The sequence below is a fragment of the Tachysurus vachellii genome, chromosome 22, assembly GCF_030014155.1.
Source record: "Tachysurus vachellii isolate PV-2020 chromosome 22, HZAU_Pvac_v1, whole genome shotgun sequence".
Classification (NCBI taxonomy): domain Eukaryota; kingdom Metazoa; phylum Chordata; class Actinopteri; order Siluriformes; family Bagridae; genus Tachysurus; species Tachysurus vachellii.
In genome coordinates, this window is record NC_083481.1 from 10636690 (window position 1) to 10654455 (window position 17766).

The following is a 17766-nucleotide window of genomic DNA, read 5'->3' on the forward strand; positions in this document are numbered from 1 at the left end:
GCTAGAGTCTGAGAAATGGATGTTATGCTCATTGCTGCAATGTTCCCAAAGACAAGGTTGTCCTCTACAACTCTGGAGTGAATGTCCTTCAGTTTTATTTCATTGTCAGCAATCACCATGTTGACAATAGCAAGTTCCTGTTCTTCATTCAAGAGCTTTCCTCTGCCCCCTGAGGGAGGTAGACATTGAATCCTTAGAGGGACAAAATACAGTTACATATTAGAGACCAGAGGAATACAGTCACTCTAATACAGTAAATGGTAAAATTATTTACACTTTGCTGTAGGAGAAGCAGTATCCTACCTGTTGGTTTCTCTGAAAATAATGGATGGCACTGTGTCCCGGCTGAGATATGGCTGTACTCGTTCACCAGCCTCTCTGTATGATAGCCCGTGGTTTATGACATGGTCAATGATAGTAGCTCTTATTTGATCAGTTACCCTAGCGCTGGTCCTTCTTTGAGCGCCACCACGCATTCTAACTCCTCTCCCTTGTCCTTGTCCTTGCCCCACTCCTCTCCCTTGTCCTGGAGTTGTATGTAGTGCTCGTCTTCCTTTCCGTCGTGCAGGCTTTTTCTTTCTTTCTTTCTTTCTTTCTTTCTTTCTTTCTTTCTTTCTTTCTTTCTTTGTGTTGCTCTATATTGTTCCTTTTCCACACAAGATCAGCCCAAAGAGTCCTCTTTTAGAACATATGATCATGCGATTGAAAAAACCTCAACACCTGAGTGTGGTTCCTAGATGGGAATCAGCTGTGATTTATATATTTGCATAACTGCAATAAGCTGTTTCTCATTAGCAAAGGAATAAAATACAGGGAATATATTTGTGTTTCAATTCACAATATGAACAGCTGTTCAATTTGACTTTAGCCTATATAAGTTATGTTTAGAACATGATGTTATCTGTTCTGACATACAGTGTGAAAGCATTTGTAAATTTGACTGTAAAATTACATTGTTTTGGTCTTGGTTGAGCTTGTGTGTAAAAGAAGTTCAAGCATTTTAAATTGGTGTTAAATGTATGCACTTTGTATCAAAGCAACAAGAAATGTGTTAATTGTATAGCATACAAAGACGGATGTTGTGCTAACCGTGTTAAGAGTTTAGGAAACTCGTTAAATGTATTGAAAAAACTGTCATAGTGATTGTAAAAAACTGTAAAGCACACTGTATAGATCAGTGTTAAAAACACATTTTTGGCTGATGTTTAGATAAACTATATTACATTATAAATATTTTCCGGCCAATCCAACCTAAAACTATATTATATTATATATTATATTATAGTTTGTCCTAGTTACATATCATAATTACAATAATTAAAAACTATATACAATATGTTGTGAAGATACACTGTACCTAGACATGCCATAATTAAACATTTCATAAAAATATAGCACAAGCTGTATTACAGTCATTTGTGTTATAACCCGTGGCAACACAACCACTGTTTCCTCATGATGGTATTTCAGTGAAAGGTTATTCAACTCTTAAAAAGATAAAGAGGGTCAAAAAAGATAAACAAAATTGGCAGAGAGCTCTGTGTGTGTGTGTGTGTGTGTGTGTGTGTGTGTGTGTGTGTGTGTGTGTGTGTGTGTGTGTGTGTGTGTGTGTGTATGGGTGTGGGTGTGTGGATGTGTGTGTGAGAGAGAGAGAGATTGGGGCCACTTTTTTGCAAGTGATAAACTAATAGAATGTATCAGTAAACCTGCCTTCATTTAACCCTTTGTGTACCATACATGTGCCACTTAAACTTCTAACATGAAGAGACTGTACATAATTTGTTTTCTCACAAATTTGTATCTTTAATTTCTGTCACATTGCTGATATAAACAAGACCAAATAGTTTACTGCAACTCACTTGAAGCTGGCACACAGCACCATCGTACTACCCAGAAGAGAGACATCATCAAGTCACCTGTTGCCAATTTCAGCGTCAAAGTGTTCTGGGAATACGAGTGTAATAAACAGATATTAAATCATAGGACATCTTCATAATCCATCACCACAGACAATACAACTTTTAGCTCTTCAATACTATATACTTGTTTTCCCCAGGTTTCTCATTTTTGGTAGCAATTTTGTCTTTTGTGATGTTTGCTTTTATTATTGTATTGTTTCGTATTGTTGGTCTTACAAATTACTTATTTTATAAACAGCACTGTTTTAATTCCACTTAATAGAAGTGGAGTTGGTGTTTCTGCTTACAGTTTTTTTCAATCGCTAACAAGCGCTTACCTATACTTAAGATAATTTTTCTAAACTCTTAACACAGACTTACACCTACAGAACACAATTGGCCAAATTGATAATTTTCCTCTCAAAAACACATTTTGTTAAATATATACTAACTCTCCATTTCAAAACAGAACACATCTTTCTCTGCACACACTAACTTTACCGAAACACTGGAAATCTGACTCAAAATGAAATTATTCTGTCAAACAATAACACTTGTTTTCACTTCACAAGGTATATGCAGTCAATCAAAGTACACCAGGTTTCAAAATACTGGCTATTGTTGACATTAGAAAAACTGCATAGACTTTTATGTTTCAGGTAACATGCAATCCACCTTTTACACAAAACTTCTTAGTTGGGAACTGTATGTCCACAGTTATTTTTTTCTTTACTGTTTACTAAAGGAGGTACAGTAGAAACACAATATAATAGAACAGAAAAAGTTTTACAGTATTGCTTACAGTGAACAAAATATCATATATAAGAGCATTCTGAAAAACAAAAAACAAAACAGCAAAAAGCCCAGATAAGAAGGGGGGAACTAAAAATAGCACAAAATTAATGTATCTAATCCCTGCGATCTTCATGGTTCGGCCACATGTTTTCATCAACATCACATCTGATATCATCCAAGGCGATGCACCTGGGATAAAACCGCTTGGTATGTCGGATCCACCCTTGCCAATCTTGAACTGTGATGTCCCTGCAGCCAGCATCCATGGCTTCAAGGAGGGACATCTGGTCATGTGGCTGATGGTCATAAACCTTCCACCTCCATGCAGAAAAGAACTGGTTGAGGAAAGGTGAATAGGGTGGAAGGAAGAGACTTACCAGTCTTGGGTGGACTTCAAACCATGCTGTTATTGCTTGCGAATGATGGAAAGCAACATTGTCCCAGGTAATTACAAAGGTCCTCATGTTTTCACCCTCCTGATCCTGCTCTGGTACCAGGCGCTTGTGGAGATCATTGAGAAAGGCAAGGAGGCGCTCGGTGTTATAGGGTCCAACCTGACATCTGTGAAGGAGTAATCCTGCATTTGCCATTGCTGCACACATGGTAATGTTTGCCCCTCTCTGTCCTGGCACATCAACTGTGGCCCTTTTTCCAATTATATTTCGTCCACGTCGACGCCTTTTGGATAAATTGAATCCTGCCTCATCTATGTAAATGAATTCATGAGGGGCCTGGTTGGCCTTCAATTCCATAACTCTCTGAAACAAAGTTTATGTATATCATGTCATTACTGTATACCATACTGTATTGTAACCTATTACTGTGTAGGTTACCTACTTGCAAAGTGCAAAGCTTATAGAACTGGACATTGAATTGAATATACACTATACCTGGACATATTGTCGTCGTAGCTCCTTGACTCTCTCACTGTTCCTCTCAAAGGGAACAGTGTAGAGCTGCTTCATCCGCACTCTGTGTTTGGACAATGTACGTGTAATGGTTGTGAGGCTGATGCTTTCTATATTGCCAAATATCTCATGGTCCTCCACAATTCTAGTTTTAATTTCATGCAGTTTTATTGCATTTTTGCAACAACCATTTCTACAATGGCAAGCTCTTGATCATTATTGAGGAGCTTTCCTCTTCCCCCAGAGGGTGGAAGACGTTGCATTCTTTAGATGGGAAAAAAAATCAACATATGCATTACTGTATGACCTTATTGACATGTCAAGTGAGAATAGAAACAATCCATGTAAAATGCAATACTTACCTGTTGGTTTGTTGAAAGATGTGAATAATGGCGGCAACCATTGACCGCCTCAAATTGGGTTGCACTCTTTCACCAGCCTCTCTTAGTGAGAGACCGTGGTTGATTACATGGTCAATGATAGTGGCACGAATTTCATCACTGACTACTGTTCTTGCAGCCCTTGGAATGCCACCACCACGCATTCTTACACCTCTACCTTGCCCTCTCCTTGTGCCTGCTCCTGTTCCTGCACCTCTCACTGCACCTCTCACTGCACCTCTCACTGCACCTCCTACTGCATCTCTTACTGCACCTCATCCTGGCCCTGCATCTCTCACTGGAGCTGGTCTTCTCCCTGGGCCCCTTGCTCTTCCTCTTCCACGTCCAAACATTACAGTGTTTGTCTTTTTCTGTTTCTGTTTCCAAAAACATCACTCCTCAAAGTCCTCTTTTTATAGTAATAGAAAAAAATAACCCCTGCCACTGAGTCTAAGCCAGACTGGAATCAGCTGTGGTTGGCCCAATTCACCCAACATAAATCAGCTGTGTGTCAATTATTCAATTGTTTGTTTATTATCAGCTGAGATATATTGTTTTTGAACTGATATCATTGCAGAAGCAGAGGTTTTTATACTGTATCTAAGGTTTGGAATATTGTTTTTGCTATTGTGGGATGTTGTGTGTTAACATTCTTGAATACTACAAAAACAATCCATAATTTTGTTGAGAGGTATAGCTTGTCTGTTAAGGAAATGTAAGCATTGTGGAAATGTGTTTACTGATTGCATATTGTGTGAAAACGACATGAAATGTGTGAATGGTATGGCCACAAAAGACTGATGCTGTGCTAATTGTGTTTAGAGTTTTGAAAATGTGACAACTGTTTGGACAAACGCTTGTTAGCGACTGAAAAAAACTGTATTAGAAGAGGAGTCAGTACTTAGCAAAAACACATTGTGGAGGAAATCCAGTTCTTATGATATATCTATATATATATATTGAGTGACAATTGGACATTTGGATGGTAATTTTGTTTAAAATTCACTTTATGATAAACAGCTTATTTTTTTTTTTTTTTAAACAAAGTCTTTTTATTGTCTTAGTTTCAGTTTCACATTTAAATTAACACAACAATAAAGAACACCCCTCCCCCTACCCCATACTGGATCAATAAGAAATGTAAACAGTAGTCAGGTCTCTAGGTAGCATCATACAATTCTTAACACAGGTTTGTGTAAACAGTTATACAAAATTGTCAACTGACACATTTTCAAAATAAGACATAAATGGCATCCACATGTTATAAAACTTCTCAAACGACCCTTTTATACTGTATCTAATCTTTTCCAAATGTATATAACACATGACCTCTCTAATCCGGAGACCATATGTTTGTGGGCATGAATCCTTCCACCTACACAAAATAAGTCTTCTAGCTAGCAGAGAGCAAAAAGCGATCATGTTCATCTGGTACCTGCTAAAAGAAGCATCCACCTTGATCACCCCAAATAATGCAACAGCTTAATTTTTAAATATATATTTGGTGGAAACCATTGTAGTAAAACATTTTATTTGGGAATATTTCAAAATGAGGTGTTATGAATACCAGGCTGATCCTGTGATAGAAACATCCATAATGAGCAAGCCTGAAACGATGGTGGCAAGGAAAAACTGATATGATATGAGGAAGAAACCTTGAGAGGAAACAGACTCAGTAGGGAACACATCGTCATTTGGGTGACACTGAACAGTAAATAATGTTAATGTAAATGTCATTAATAATGTCCTTTCTACAACAGTTTTTAGTTGAGTAGAACTAAGCAACCAAGAGCTCCTGAGGAACTAATGGGTCAGCACAATCTATAGGTTCTCACAGACCCAACACTAATTCCTTCCTGTCAAAGTCATCAAATGGTCACTGAGTTAGGGTTAGGGTAACAGCCTCCCATTGTTACTAATCAGAAAAAGCAGTACTATTCATTAACAGAATCCAAATGCGGGCAAAGACAATCTCAGTTCAAAGACTACAACTAATCAAAACCGGTATTAATTACATCTCAATCACGTCTCCCAGTGAAAACCTAGCACAACTGAATGAAGTCCAAAGAGACAGAAAATGACATCTGTATTGGTTTAAAGTGATATCCACATGGACTGGACTTACTGACACCTGGAACAGACAACACAAAACAAACACAAAACCATGAGTGCCTCTTATGTTTTGATGTGTGAGGAATACAAAACACTTATGCTATAGGCTACAATCTAGTGAATTCTTAGAGTAACCCTGTAATAAGCAACTGAGAGTTGGCAAGACGAATTAATTTGAATAAAATGTGAACACTAATGTGTATATCAGAATACAAATAAAAAGTCTAATAATATAAGTTAATATTTTTATTAACTTATATTATTAGACTTTTTATTTGTATTATTTTTAATAACAGTTTACCAAATAATCTACAAATTTCAAGTGCATCTGAATAACTACATTTAGTACAATGGCAAGCAAAATTTAGTGTATTTAATTAAAATCATATCAAGTCAGTGCAGTCATAACCCTTAGTCTAAACCACAAAAAAATATAGAACCTATGCAGGACGAATTCCTCACCACTTACTCACTATGGATTTCCATAGTCTAAGATCTTGTCTCATGGTGATTACATTAGTTAAAACAAAAAGTAACAATCAGATAATGAAAACTATGTATTACTAACTTTAAAGTCTCTGATCAAGTGGTCAATAATATATGGTCACCCAAATGGTCATGAGGTCAACAACGTGTTTTACAGATCAATAACTGGGCTAATGATTAGATTCAAAACTTGATCTGTTTTTCCAGAGTTGAAATGATATCTGCTTACATGCTACTGTACTACCATGTGCACACAGGTTTTGAAACTAGTTATACACCACCGTACAATGACCTCCGTACCAGCACACACGCTCTCCTACATCCTGTCAGACAGCAACACAGCGGTGCGACAGGCAGGACCACAGGGCACACCGGGTTTTGTCATGTCCCTTTGCCTATGAGACAATAGCAAGTCTAGTAAGTGGATACACTGTCCAGACGTTAGTTTTTCAAAACATGTGGTTTGCACAAATGACAATGACACAAACACAGGAAGGTCAGATGAAAAACTCCACATATGTACATATACTGCACAGTGTTAAAACTGGAATTTCTCTGGAAAACTGGAAGTTTAGATAGGTTTGATTCTACAAATTCAGGATGAATAACAGGCACCATTTCATGTTTATGTACTTAGCTAGCTAACTCACCGCAGAATGGCTGCAACAGTTTTCAGAAAACTGCAGCCTGAGGTTATTTAAAACGATTACGTTAAAGTCAAGGTCATTTTGTTAGATACTTACTCAGAAGAATTGGCCAGAGTTTTAAAGGAAATTGCAGGTCTGGTGGTTTCTTGTAGCCAAGTGTGGTTGGAAAAGCAGAGTTCTCAGGCGCAAGCATCGTTTGTGTGGTGATGATGTAATTTTTTGTATGTCCAACTCAAAAAATGATTTAAATTATATTCAGAGTTTATCAGTGTATTACAGCTATTTATTGTTGTGATAATTTACTAACTCATTTAGAGAGCGAGAGAGAGACAGAGTCAGAGAGAGAGAGAGAGAGAGAGAGAGAGAGAGAGAGAGAGAGAGAATTTTTTTTTGTGGACTCTATAGACAGCAATAGCATTGGTGGGTTAAAATAGTTTCTATTTTCTTTTAATACATATGAATAAGTCTGAAATCTGCTGAAGCAGGCATGAAAACATCTGGTGTCCGCAAGCACATGGATAAGTGCTTATGGGACAAAACAGTCCCAAGAAGAGGACAGGTATTTTCTTGCTCAATATTTCCACTAACTAATGATTCTTGGTTGCCGTGAAAGCTGTGTAGTATGAAAAAGTTTGGATGGTTTCATTCTGCCTGGATCAAAGAAAAAAACAACAAAGCGTAAAATATTACTGAACGTAACATTACTGTTATCAGAAGAAAAACTGAGTGACTGTGTGAATATTTATAAAACAAGGCAAATAAATATCAAATCTGCACAGAGAGAAAAGAATGGAACAAATCAGAGCTTGTTTGCCTTTTTTCGATTAGCTTTTCGTGCTAGTTGAATGTAGGACAAGAGCTCAGTTTTGTCCTAAATTTTGATCAGATTGGCCAGTTCTATATCATTGCATAGCTGAAATTCCCTATTTGACTGTGATTGTTTACCAATATTTGCTAATGATCAAATTTATTTGTGTCTCAGTGTCCTTTGATTCTTTAGTCTGGGAGATGATAATGTACTCTGTTGAACCAAATGGGTGAGGGTGGGGGTTATACATTTATATACACTTTTATATAAAACGTGTACCTCATTGTGAGGATGATGAAAATTGCCAGGAAGAATCAGATGCTGAATATGTGGGAGGCAGATAAACTTTACATGAAGTTTGCCCTCTGACTTTTTTTTTCATGGAAGTAACATGGCTTCACTCTCCAATTCACAGCTTTCTTAGTTTTTTAAATCTACAGTTCACAGCTTTCTTAGTTTTTTAAATGTCTCTGGGTTTATATCATAGTATATGTTAAAAAGGCTTTTTGCATAAACAGAGTGACAGCTGTTGAAGCTGTTTTTTTCAGTGAGCCTAAAGCCCAGAGCACTTCCTCCTCCATTCATATGTAAACTGTGTGTATAATGGTGCAAGATTCCATATGGAACTGATGAGTGGATTGAGACAGTCCTGCTGCTGCTGATCTGAGGAAAAATAAAGTGGATCTAGAATAAGTTTCTTTATACAGGTGCTAAATTCTAAGATTTAAAGTTGCTTGTGTTAAACTATAGATCAGCAGAAATATCTAGCCAAAAGTGGAAGTGAGAGTAAACATTATAATGAAAGTAAGACATTAAGTATACAGTGATGTGAAAGTGTCACACTTTAAATGTTTCAGATCATCAAATTTAAATATTAGACAAAGATAACACAAGTAAACACACAGTTTTTGAATGAAGGTGTTTATTATTAATGGAAAACAAAATCCAACCCCACATGGCTCTGTGTGAAAAATTAGCCCCCAAACCCGCGTTAAAACTTAACTGCAGATAACTTAAAGATAAAGATAACTAAAGATAACTTAATTGTGTTATCTTTGACTAATATTTAAATTTGTTTGATGAACTGGAACATTTAAATGCAGAGGTGGGAGTAAGTCACACATGTGCAAGTCACAAGTAAGTCTCAAGTCTTAACCTTCAAGTCTCAAGCAAGTCCGAGTCATTTTTTGTGAGTGTCAAGTCAAGTCAAGTCAAGTCACTGCTTTATGTCAAGCAAGTCAAGTCAAGTCGTAGCTTGAGTCAAGCAAGTCACTGGCAAGTCATACATATGTTTGATGATTTAACTAAATGTATATATTAAACAAAGTTAAATCTACAGTATTTATGGACTATGAGAGTTTTATTTGCAACAAAAATGATTATATGCATTTATTTTTAAAAGGTGTCCACATACAGGTGAGTTGTAAATACAATAAAAATCTAAAAATGAATAAAAATCAAAACTACAAAAAATAAGATGTAAATGTAACTGAAATAAGGCCAACATAAAAGCATGCAAAGTTTCAAGATGCCTCAAATATGGCAGAAGACCATGGAAAAGTTTATATAAAAAAGTACAATGGTTACTTTCCAACCAAAAGGCATTTTTTTGTACAGGCATTCCCTTTTAATGGGACATGAAACACATCCTTAAATTAGATCCTTCCTTTTTAACAACAGAATAACAACAATCAATCACGTCAATCAAAAAATGTAAATTATTGAATCACACAAACCTTGAAGTGAATTAACTATTGGAGAGAGAGAGAGAGAGAGAGAGAGAGAGAGAGAGAGAGAGAGAGAGAGAGATGATTGGATAGTTCACCTAAAAATGAAAATTCTATCATTTTCTCACCCTCATGATGTTACAAACCTTTATAAATTTCTTTGTTTTGATGAACACACATGTAGATATTTTGAGGACTGTTTGTAACCAAACCGTTCACGAGCCCCATTCACTTCCACAGTGGGAAAAAAGAATACTATGGAAGTGAATGGGGCTCATGAATGGTTTGGTTACAAACATTCCTTAAAATATCTTCTGTTCATCTAAACAAAGAAATTCATACAGGTTTGTAACATCATGAGGGTGAGAAAATTATGAAAGAATTTTTTTTTATTTTTGGGTGAACTACCCCTTTAAATTGAATGTGTCTGCGTGTGTGTGTGTGTGTGTGTGTGTGTGTGTGTGTGTGTGTGTGTGTGTGTGTGTGTGTGCATGCGAGACAAGAATATGGCTGTGCTTTCAACTCTGAAGTTTTTTATTTTTATATTTATATTTATGTTTTTTATATATATGTGCATCCCCATAAACGATCCATACGCTTTTCACTCAAAGCCTAACACTGAAGACCAATTATAAGTGTTATTGTATAACAGCTGACATTTCCACATAAACAGTGACCAACCATTTACACTACATTGCGCTTACTAAAAATTAATTTGATAGAACTTTGTCATTTAATTGTGAGCGATGTGGTCGCATACTGCTGTTCTTCTCTTCTCATCTTGCACAAAATCCCGGTACCCGAACTTAATTATTTTTGGTGTAGCGCCTTCCATGTTTCGTCACGACTGTTAAGGTTTATTAGTTAGTGCGCGCGCTCCCTCTGCTTGCCTGCTGCGTCACGTGGTTAGATTACGCTCTTGCGTGCGTTTAAAAACAGATTTAAAAACAAAATAGACAACAAAGATAAAACAAAAACAAAAAAACAAGTTATTTCGAGTCATTTAACTCAAGTCCGAGTCAAGTCTCAAGTCATGAAGTCATAACTCAAGTCGAGTCTTTTTTTAATATTTGTCAAGCAAGTCTCAACTGTGCGACTTAAGTCCGACTCGAGTCAAGTCATATGACTCGAGTCCCCCATCTCTGTTTAAATGTGACAAACGTACAAAAAAAAAAAAATAAAAATCAGGAAGGGGCAGGTGGGCACGGTGGCTTAGTGATTAGCACGTTCGCCTCACACCTCCAGGGTTGGGGGTTCGATTCCTGCCTCCGCCTTGTGTGTGGAGTTTGCATGTTCTCCCCGTGCCTCGGGGGTTTCCTCCGGTTTTCCTCCTCTCTGGAAAATTGTCTGTAGTGCGTGAGTGAATGAGAGAGAGTGTGTGTGTGTGTGTGTGCCCTGCGATGGGTTGGCACTCCGAAAATGAGTGAGTGAGGAAGGGGCAAACACTTTTTCACACCACTATATATAAAAAATATATTATATTAAAAAATATTATACATCTTTTTTTTTATAATATAATATTATATACTTTGTGTTTTATTTATAACCACTCATTCATCTTCTACCGCTTATCCGAACTACCTCGGGTCACGGGGAGCCTGTGCCTATCTCAGGCGTCATCGGGCATCAAGGCAGGATACACCCTGGACGGAGTGCCAACCCATCACAGGACACACACACACACACACTACCCGGAGGAAACCCCCGAGGCACGGGGAGAACATGCAAACTCCACACACACACGTGCTAACCACTAAGCCACCGTGTCCCCCTATTTATAACCAATGTTTACAATTACCTAGAATTTTACTTAATGCATAAATAAGACAGGTTACATTTATTACATTTATTTTAGTTAAATAAACTTCCTCAACATGTTTTTTAATTACATGGTGTTCATGGGTTGTATGGAAGCAAAGCAGATTCCTCGTTTTAAATAAGTGCTTTCTTTCTTTCCTTCTATCAGGAGGAAAAAGTTATGATACACTTTTAAAATTATGATTCGTGTATAAAATGTATTTTTATTGTTAAACAGCTCCCTGTCGTGAGGGTGTATTTATTTTTGTATTTATCGCGGTATTTCTCCTCCATCCCAGCAGGTGGCGCTGAGAGAACCCTTGTGCTTAAAAGTTACAGCCAACTCACAATCAACAACAAATCAGAGCACAGCTAATGCGATGCTATGTTAGCGGTTTGATTGACATAAACACTAGCTTACAAACACTCATAACTAACAATGGTAAGTGTTTTAGTGCTGTATTATGGTACGTTATTTGTACGAATAAGTGAATGAATGTGTCAATATGTGTTACCCAGCTACCAAATTTCACTATTGTAAGCTAGTATTTGCTAGCTGTAGTAGCTTCTCTTAGCTGTTACAGGGCGTCGCCATACAATGGGATTCAGTTGCTAGCTAGCCACTTAGCTTGTTAGCATGATAGCACTAGCAATCTTGACAGTCGCTGACGTTCGAGTTCACATTAATTTAATTTGCTTTATTCAGAAATGAATTAGATTTGTTTTATTATCTAACCTCAACCAGTTAGCTAGCTATAATAAGACTAGTAAGACTTAGCGCGATAGCTGTCAGTGCTACTGCTAAAGTGTCAGCTCTAATCAGTCCAGTTAGTTGTTCAGTTGTAATATATGTAACATTTCGAATTGTATATTTGCACTGGTCACTTTGCACATCCTGCATTAGTGTACAATGCATGTTTCTATTCTTGTTTACATCCAGTTGTTTGTTTTTTGTAAATCTTTATACGTTATTATTATTATTATTATTATTATTATTATTATTATTTTTATGACCTTTTTTCTCAACTAGTAATATGCAACACACCAAGACAAATTGCTGTACATGTAGAACCTACAGTTCCTGGCAATAAACCTGATTCTGATTCTGAATATTCTGTTTAGAATATACATCTGCCTTCTCAGATGTAATATTGTTACCATCATGCTGCTGTAACAGTGTCATATCAACATGCTGTTGTGTCTTTGTGTGAAGGCTGAAGTTGAGGAGACGCTGAAGAGAATCCAGAGTCAGAAAGGAGTGCAAGGAATCATCATCGTCAACTCAGAGGGTAATCAGTTCACTCTAGTGCTTTAATGATTTCTTTCACATTCAGCTGACATTCATCAGAGGTTTAGTAGCACACTAAACCACCCCGTTCCTCATGTCACATACTACATAACAAATACCTCTTACCTTTTATATCATAAAGCTGGTGAATACATGAATCTGATTAGCCAGGAATGACTATTTCAGTTATAAAGCAGATGAGAACAGGATGCTGGTTGTACCCGGTTGTTCCATGACAGACCCTGATTGCTACACCCCTGCTTTCCCCACGCTGCTATGATTATTGTTGCATAACAAAGCAGTCTGTCATCTGTTACTCCATGGTGATTATATTTAAAAATGTCCAAACATTGGATAAAAAATATATATTTATAAATAAAAAAATTTGCTATAAAAGAATCAAACTGCTGCTTCCATCTTTGCCTCTGTCCCTCCCTCTTTCTTATACACATTATCAGTCTTGGAAGATTCTCTCTAAAACATCACATGATAAACTTCAACGAAATTTTAACAAAGCTATGATTGTTGTGCTGCTTTTCCCTCCAGCTTCTTAGATGCCTCTGTGTTTCTCTCTCTCTCTCTCTCCCCCACGACAAGGCATTCCTATTAAAACCACTATGGATAACTCAAGTACAGTGCAGTATGCAGGACTCATCCACCAGCTGGTGATGAAAGCACGGAGTACAGTGAGGGATATTGACCCACAGAATGACCTCACTTTCCTCCGAGTTCGCTCGAAGAAGAATGAGATTATGATTGCTCCAGGTAGGAAATGCTTTTCCTCTTTGTCAGTGTATGTTGCTGTCTTTTGTTTCCGCTTGTGTGTTATTCTAATGTTGTACCTTGTGATTTTGATTCAGATTGAGTTCATTAAGTGTTTTAATAAGTGTTTTCAGTCAGCTTTATTAAATAGGTTATTCTGAATGTCCCCATCATAACCTAGGCCTCCAGACCTGTAATGCGCATTAATATGTTCACTACAGATCTGGAAACAGTATCTAATGCAACGTAAGCAGTAATACACACACATATATATATATATATATATATTAGTGTGTGTGTGTGTGTGTGTGTGTGTGTGTATATATATATATATATATAAGACCAATATGCATTATTAAAAGCACTACAACATAGCAGTTGAATTGAAGAAATACAATGTGGGTGAATTATAACAATTCATGTCAAAATCAAATCCTGGTGGCACAGATGATGACTCTTTACAATGAATAATGAGTTCATTAGTGTAACATGGGGCTGTATTCCAGAAAGGTGGCTTTAACTATAGAGTTTATAACCATGCCAAGAGTCCCATCATGCACCACATCTTACTCAGCACTTGGTTATTGGTGGCAAAGAGAGAACAATACAACAAAAAATCCTGCCTCTTGATTGGGTCTGGTTCCTGCAATTTGGGGAAGTCTGTTGGTATTACAATTAGGTAATATATCCATAGTAATATATAAATCTGGATATGTGTCATTATACAGTGAGAAGATATAATTATTCAGATACCATTATTTTTCAGATTATATAATTATCAGACACCACTCATTAGCATATCATGTTTAAATTAGCGTCCTGGAGTTAATGAATTTTTTTCCTAATGGTGAACATTGCGATTTAAGTTACTGTAGAGGTTTTGTTAATGAAGGTATAAGCAACCATAAGTTGTTGCCTTCACAAAGAAAATTTTGAATGGGTATATTGAAAAATCTTTCAACACCAATGAAGAGATTTATTATAGGTGGCATGCTGGTTTCTTACTGTAGCTGTACCTAAGCTCATTATAAGATGTAAACGAAATGATATGAACTGCATGCAATAGGTGCGTATTGACACTGGCCTTGATAAACAACTTGCTGTAATTTAAATATGTATCCATTCATTTCTGAGAGTGAAAACATTCACAGCTTTATCTGTTTGGCAGCACAGACAAGCTATGATACATGACAGTAAAACTTTTTGTTGCTCTGCTTTAAGTCAGACAGCAGAATGTTGAGTTTGTATAAGAGGAAACTCTTTACCAAAAACATTGCTCATGATAGACAGAATTTGTGATCCTTGATTTCCTATCATGAACATTTATATGAAAATGTTCATGAACATTTGTTGCAGTAGAAATGGTGTAGCAGAATGTTTCATATTTCTGCTGTCAGTAACCAATTCTAGAAAACTAGGGCTGAAGTAGTAGATTATATAACCACAGAACCTAAAGATGACTTCTCTTACATTGAACTAATTCCTTTTCTTCTTTCTCCACAGATAAGGACTATTTCCTGATAGTCATTCAGAACCCCACAGAGTGAAAATGCTATTTTCTGTATAGCCTTTTATTTAAACATCTTTTTATTTTTCTTCAGAAAAAATAATTTTATGTAGTATCTATACGTGAATAATGTCATACAGCCCACACTAATAGGCAATATGGTCTCTGTCAAACATGAACATGTAAGGATGTTCTGTATTTCCTTATCATTCCAGCATTTTTTTTTTTTTTTTGTAAATTGTTTAATCCACTTAACTTATTGTTCATTTATTTGCTCTTTATGCCAATGCTCAAACAGTTTCTCACCACAAAGATAGGAACTAAATGTATAATGTTGCGCTGTCTGTCCTAAACAATAAAACCAGTGTTAAGATTAATTATTTTTGATGTGGTTATGTTGGTATATTGCAGCTCAAGTTGAGTCTTAAGTCAACAGTTCTTAAGTCCAAGTGCAAAAGTCCCTACAGCGGTTGGACAATGAAACTGAAACACTGGCCAATATAGTGGTTAGACGTTTCATGCCTATACAGTACTGTGCAAAAGTTTTAGGCAGGTTTGAAAAAATGCTGTAAACAAAGAAAATGGAGGTGTTAAACATTTACTTTCATAAATGAACAAAATGCAGTGAATGAACAAAAGAGAAATCTAAATCAAATCAATATTTGGTGTGACCACCCTTTGCCTTCAAAACAGCAGCAATTCTTCTAGGTACACTTGCGCACAGTTTTTGAAGGAACTCGGTTGGTAGGTTGTTCCAAACATCTTGAACTAACCACAGATCTGTGGATGTAGGCTTTCTCACATCCCTCTGTCTCTTCATGTAATCCCAGGCACACTTGATGTTGAGATCAGGGCTCTGTGGGGGCCATGCCATCACTTCATGCTGGTTTGAAGGAAAAAGGTAGTAACAGCAAATATTGATTTGATGTAGATTTTTCTTTTGTTTGCTCACTTTGCATTTTGTAAATTGACAGAAATAAACACTCATTATTTATATTTCTGAAAGCATTCTTTGTTTACAGCATTTTTTCACACCTGCCTAAAACTTTTGCACAGTACTGTATGTGCATCCTGGTGGCCAATCTGCACTGATTTCACATTCTATAATTAAGAGCTGAGTTTGAAGGTTGAATTAACAGTTTAATAGCACAGCTGTACATAAAATATTGCAATCCACATTTAATGGGAGACATATCAGAGTTCAAAAGAAGACAACTTTTTGTGCATCTAGCTGGCACAATAATGGCCAGGACAGTGAGTCTTTGTGGTGTTATTGAGAGCTACGGTATACAGGCTAATGTCTGCATGCCACCATGAAGGATGAACCACATCCAACAGGAGTAACTTTCAACCTAAGATGAAGTTGGTTCATGGTTGGCTTGCAATAGCCAGTGCATTAGTCAAACATCAGTTTCAATGGTGCTGCAGTGAAAACCTTGGGCAGTGGACAATGTGAAATTTTTATTGCTCTCTAGTGAGATTACCTTCGCTGTCTTTCCCTCATCCAGGAGAATTACATTATTAAAAGCCCTAAGGAGCTTACGACCCGAGACTGATGGGTGTCCAGTGTGAATCACAAAGAAGAATCAGTGATGTTTTGGGCTGCAACATCATGGCATTCTCTAGGCCACTATTTGTGCAAGAAGGCTGCATCATTGTCAAAAACTACTGAACCATTCTGGAGGACCATGTGCCATGTATCAGGATGATAATGTACCTAAACCACAGTAAGAGTGGTGACAGTGGTTTGATGTGCATGAAAGTGAATCTCAGGAAATGTTTTCATCCACTAACATGACAGTGAAAAATCCCTCAGAATCCCTATGGCCATTGTCCAGGTCATATATCATTCACAAGAAAAAATGATTCTGTTTTGGCCACAAAAGGAGGAGGGTCTGAGAGTAGCAGATGTTCTTGATAAAATCCATGCTAAGATACCAGAAATCCTGGAATTACTATGGACAGCGCTTAGAAACCATGCAGATGAATTTGTACTGTAGTTACTAACTTCAACATTTGCATCTTATGCATTTGCATTTTTTGACCATATTCTACACATTTACAGAAGGGATATTATTTGTGTCACCCAGATGAGGGTGGGTTTTCAAGATTTCATCCTAATATAATAAATGTATAATTTAAATCTATTTCTATACAGGTTCTTTGTGACAATATTCATTGTTAAAAGGCTGTTAATGAATGCAATGAATATTCTCTGTTGTGTATGCATTTTCTTTTATATACGTAAGACCCTAATATAAAAAGATCTGATATAAACTTGTATTTATATTGTTATATAACTTTTTTTGTATAGACCCAGTAGAATGTATTAATAAGTCTCGGGGACTTTAATTTATTTAAAGTAAAGACTTATTAATTTATAATTCGCTTTAGCGAGTCTCTCACGTGAACTGCCAAAATACAGACAGCATGTTACATGTCCCACCAGAGACAGTAACACACTGGATCACTGTTACACTTACAATAAAGGATGCATATAAGGGATGTGGTAGTTCAGTGGTTAAGGTGTTGGGCTACTGATCAGAAGGTCATGGGTTCAAACCCCAGGTCCACCAAGCTGCTACTGCTGGGCCCCTGAGCAAGGCCCTTAACCCTCAGTAATGCTGGTTAATTATGCTCTGGATAAGGGT

At 36.8% G+C, this 17766-nt stretch overlaps 2 protein-coding genes across 2 annotated transcripts; one reads left to right on the forward strand and one right to left on the reverse strand.

The window, feature by feature from the left end:
* Positions 1-2284: 2284 nt before the first annotated feature.
* Positions 2285-4185, reverse strand: LOC132838422 (uncharacterized). Its single transcript, XM_060858737.1, has 3 exons — positions 3964-4185; positions 3584-3865; positions 2285-3451 (listed from the first exon to the last, which is right to left on the reverse strand). Exons 2-3 carry the CDS (start codon positions 3656-3658, stop codon positions 2807-2809), a joined length of 720 nt encoding a protein of 239 aa, XP_060714720.1. The 5' UTR covers positions 3659-3865; positions 3964-4185; the 3' UTR covers positions 2285-2806.
* A 7685-nt stretch (positions 4186-11870) lies between these two features.
* On the forward strand, positions 11871-15492 carry dynlrb1 (dynein, light chain, roadblock-type 1). Its single transcript, XM_060858673.1, has 4 exons — positions 11871-12000; positions 12772-12847; positions 13444-13611; positions 15112-15492. The coding sequence occupies exons 1-4, from the start codon at positions 11998-12000 to the stop codon at positions 15153-15155; spliced, it is 291 nt and encodes a 96-aa protein (XP_060714656.1). The 5' UTR covers positions 11871-11997; the 3' UTR covers positions 15156-15492.
* Positions 15493-17766: the final 2274 nt, after the last annotated feature.

Bases quoted from the DNA above. Each gene is read 5' to 3' on its own strand.
- LOC132838422 (XM_060858737.1), bottom strand. From the start codon at position 3,658: ATGAAGCAGCTCTACACTGTTCCCTTTGAGAGGAACAGTGAGAGAGTC. The intron at 3,452-3,583 runs GTATAGTGTATA...ACTTTGTTTCAG, and splicing joins TACGACGACAATATGTCCAG to AGAGTTATGGAATTGAAGGC.
- dynlrb1 (XM_060858673.1), top strand. The intron at 12,848-13,443 runs GTAATCAGTTCA...CCCCACGACAAG, and splicing joins CATCATCGTCAACTCAGAGG to GCATTCCTATTAAAACCACT. The intron at 13,612-15,111 runs GTAGGAAATGCT...CTTTCTCCACAG, and splicing joins TGAGATTATGATTGCTCCAG to ATAAGGACTATTTCCTGATA.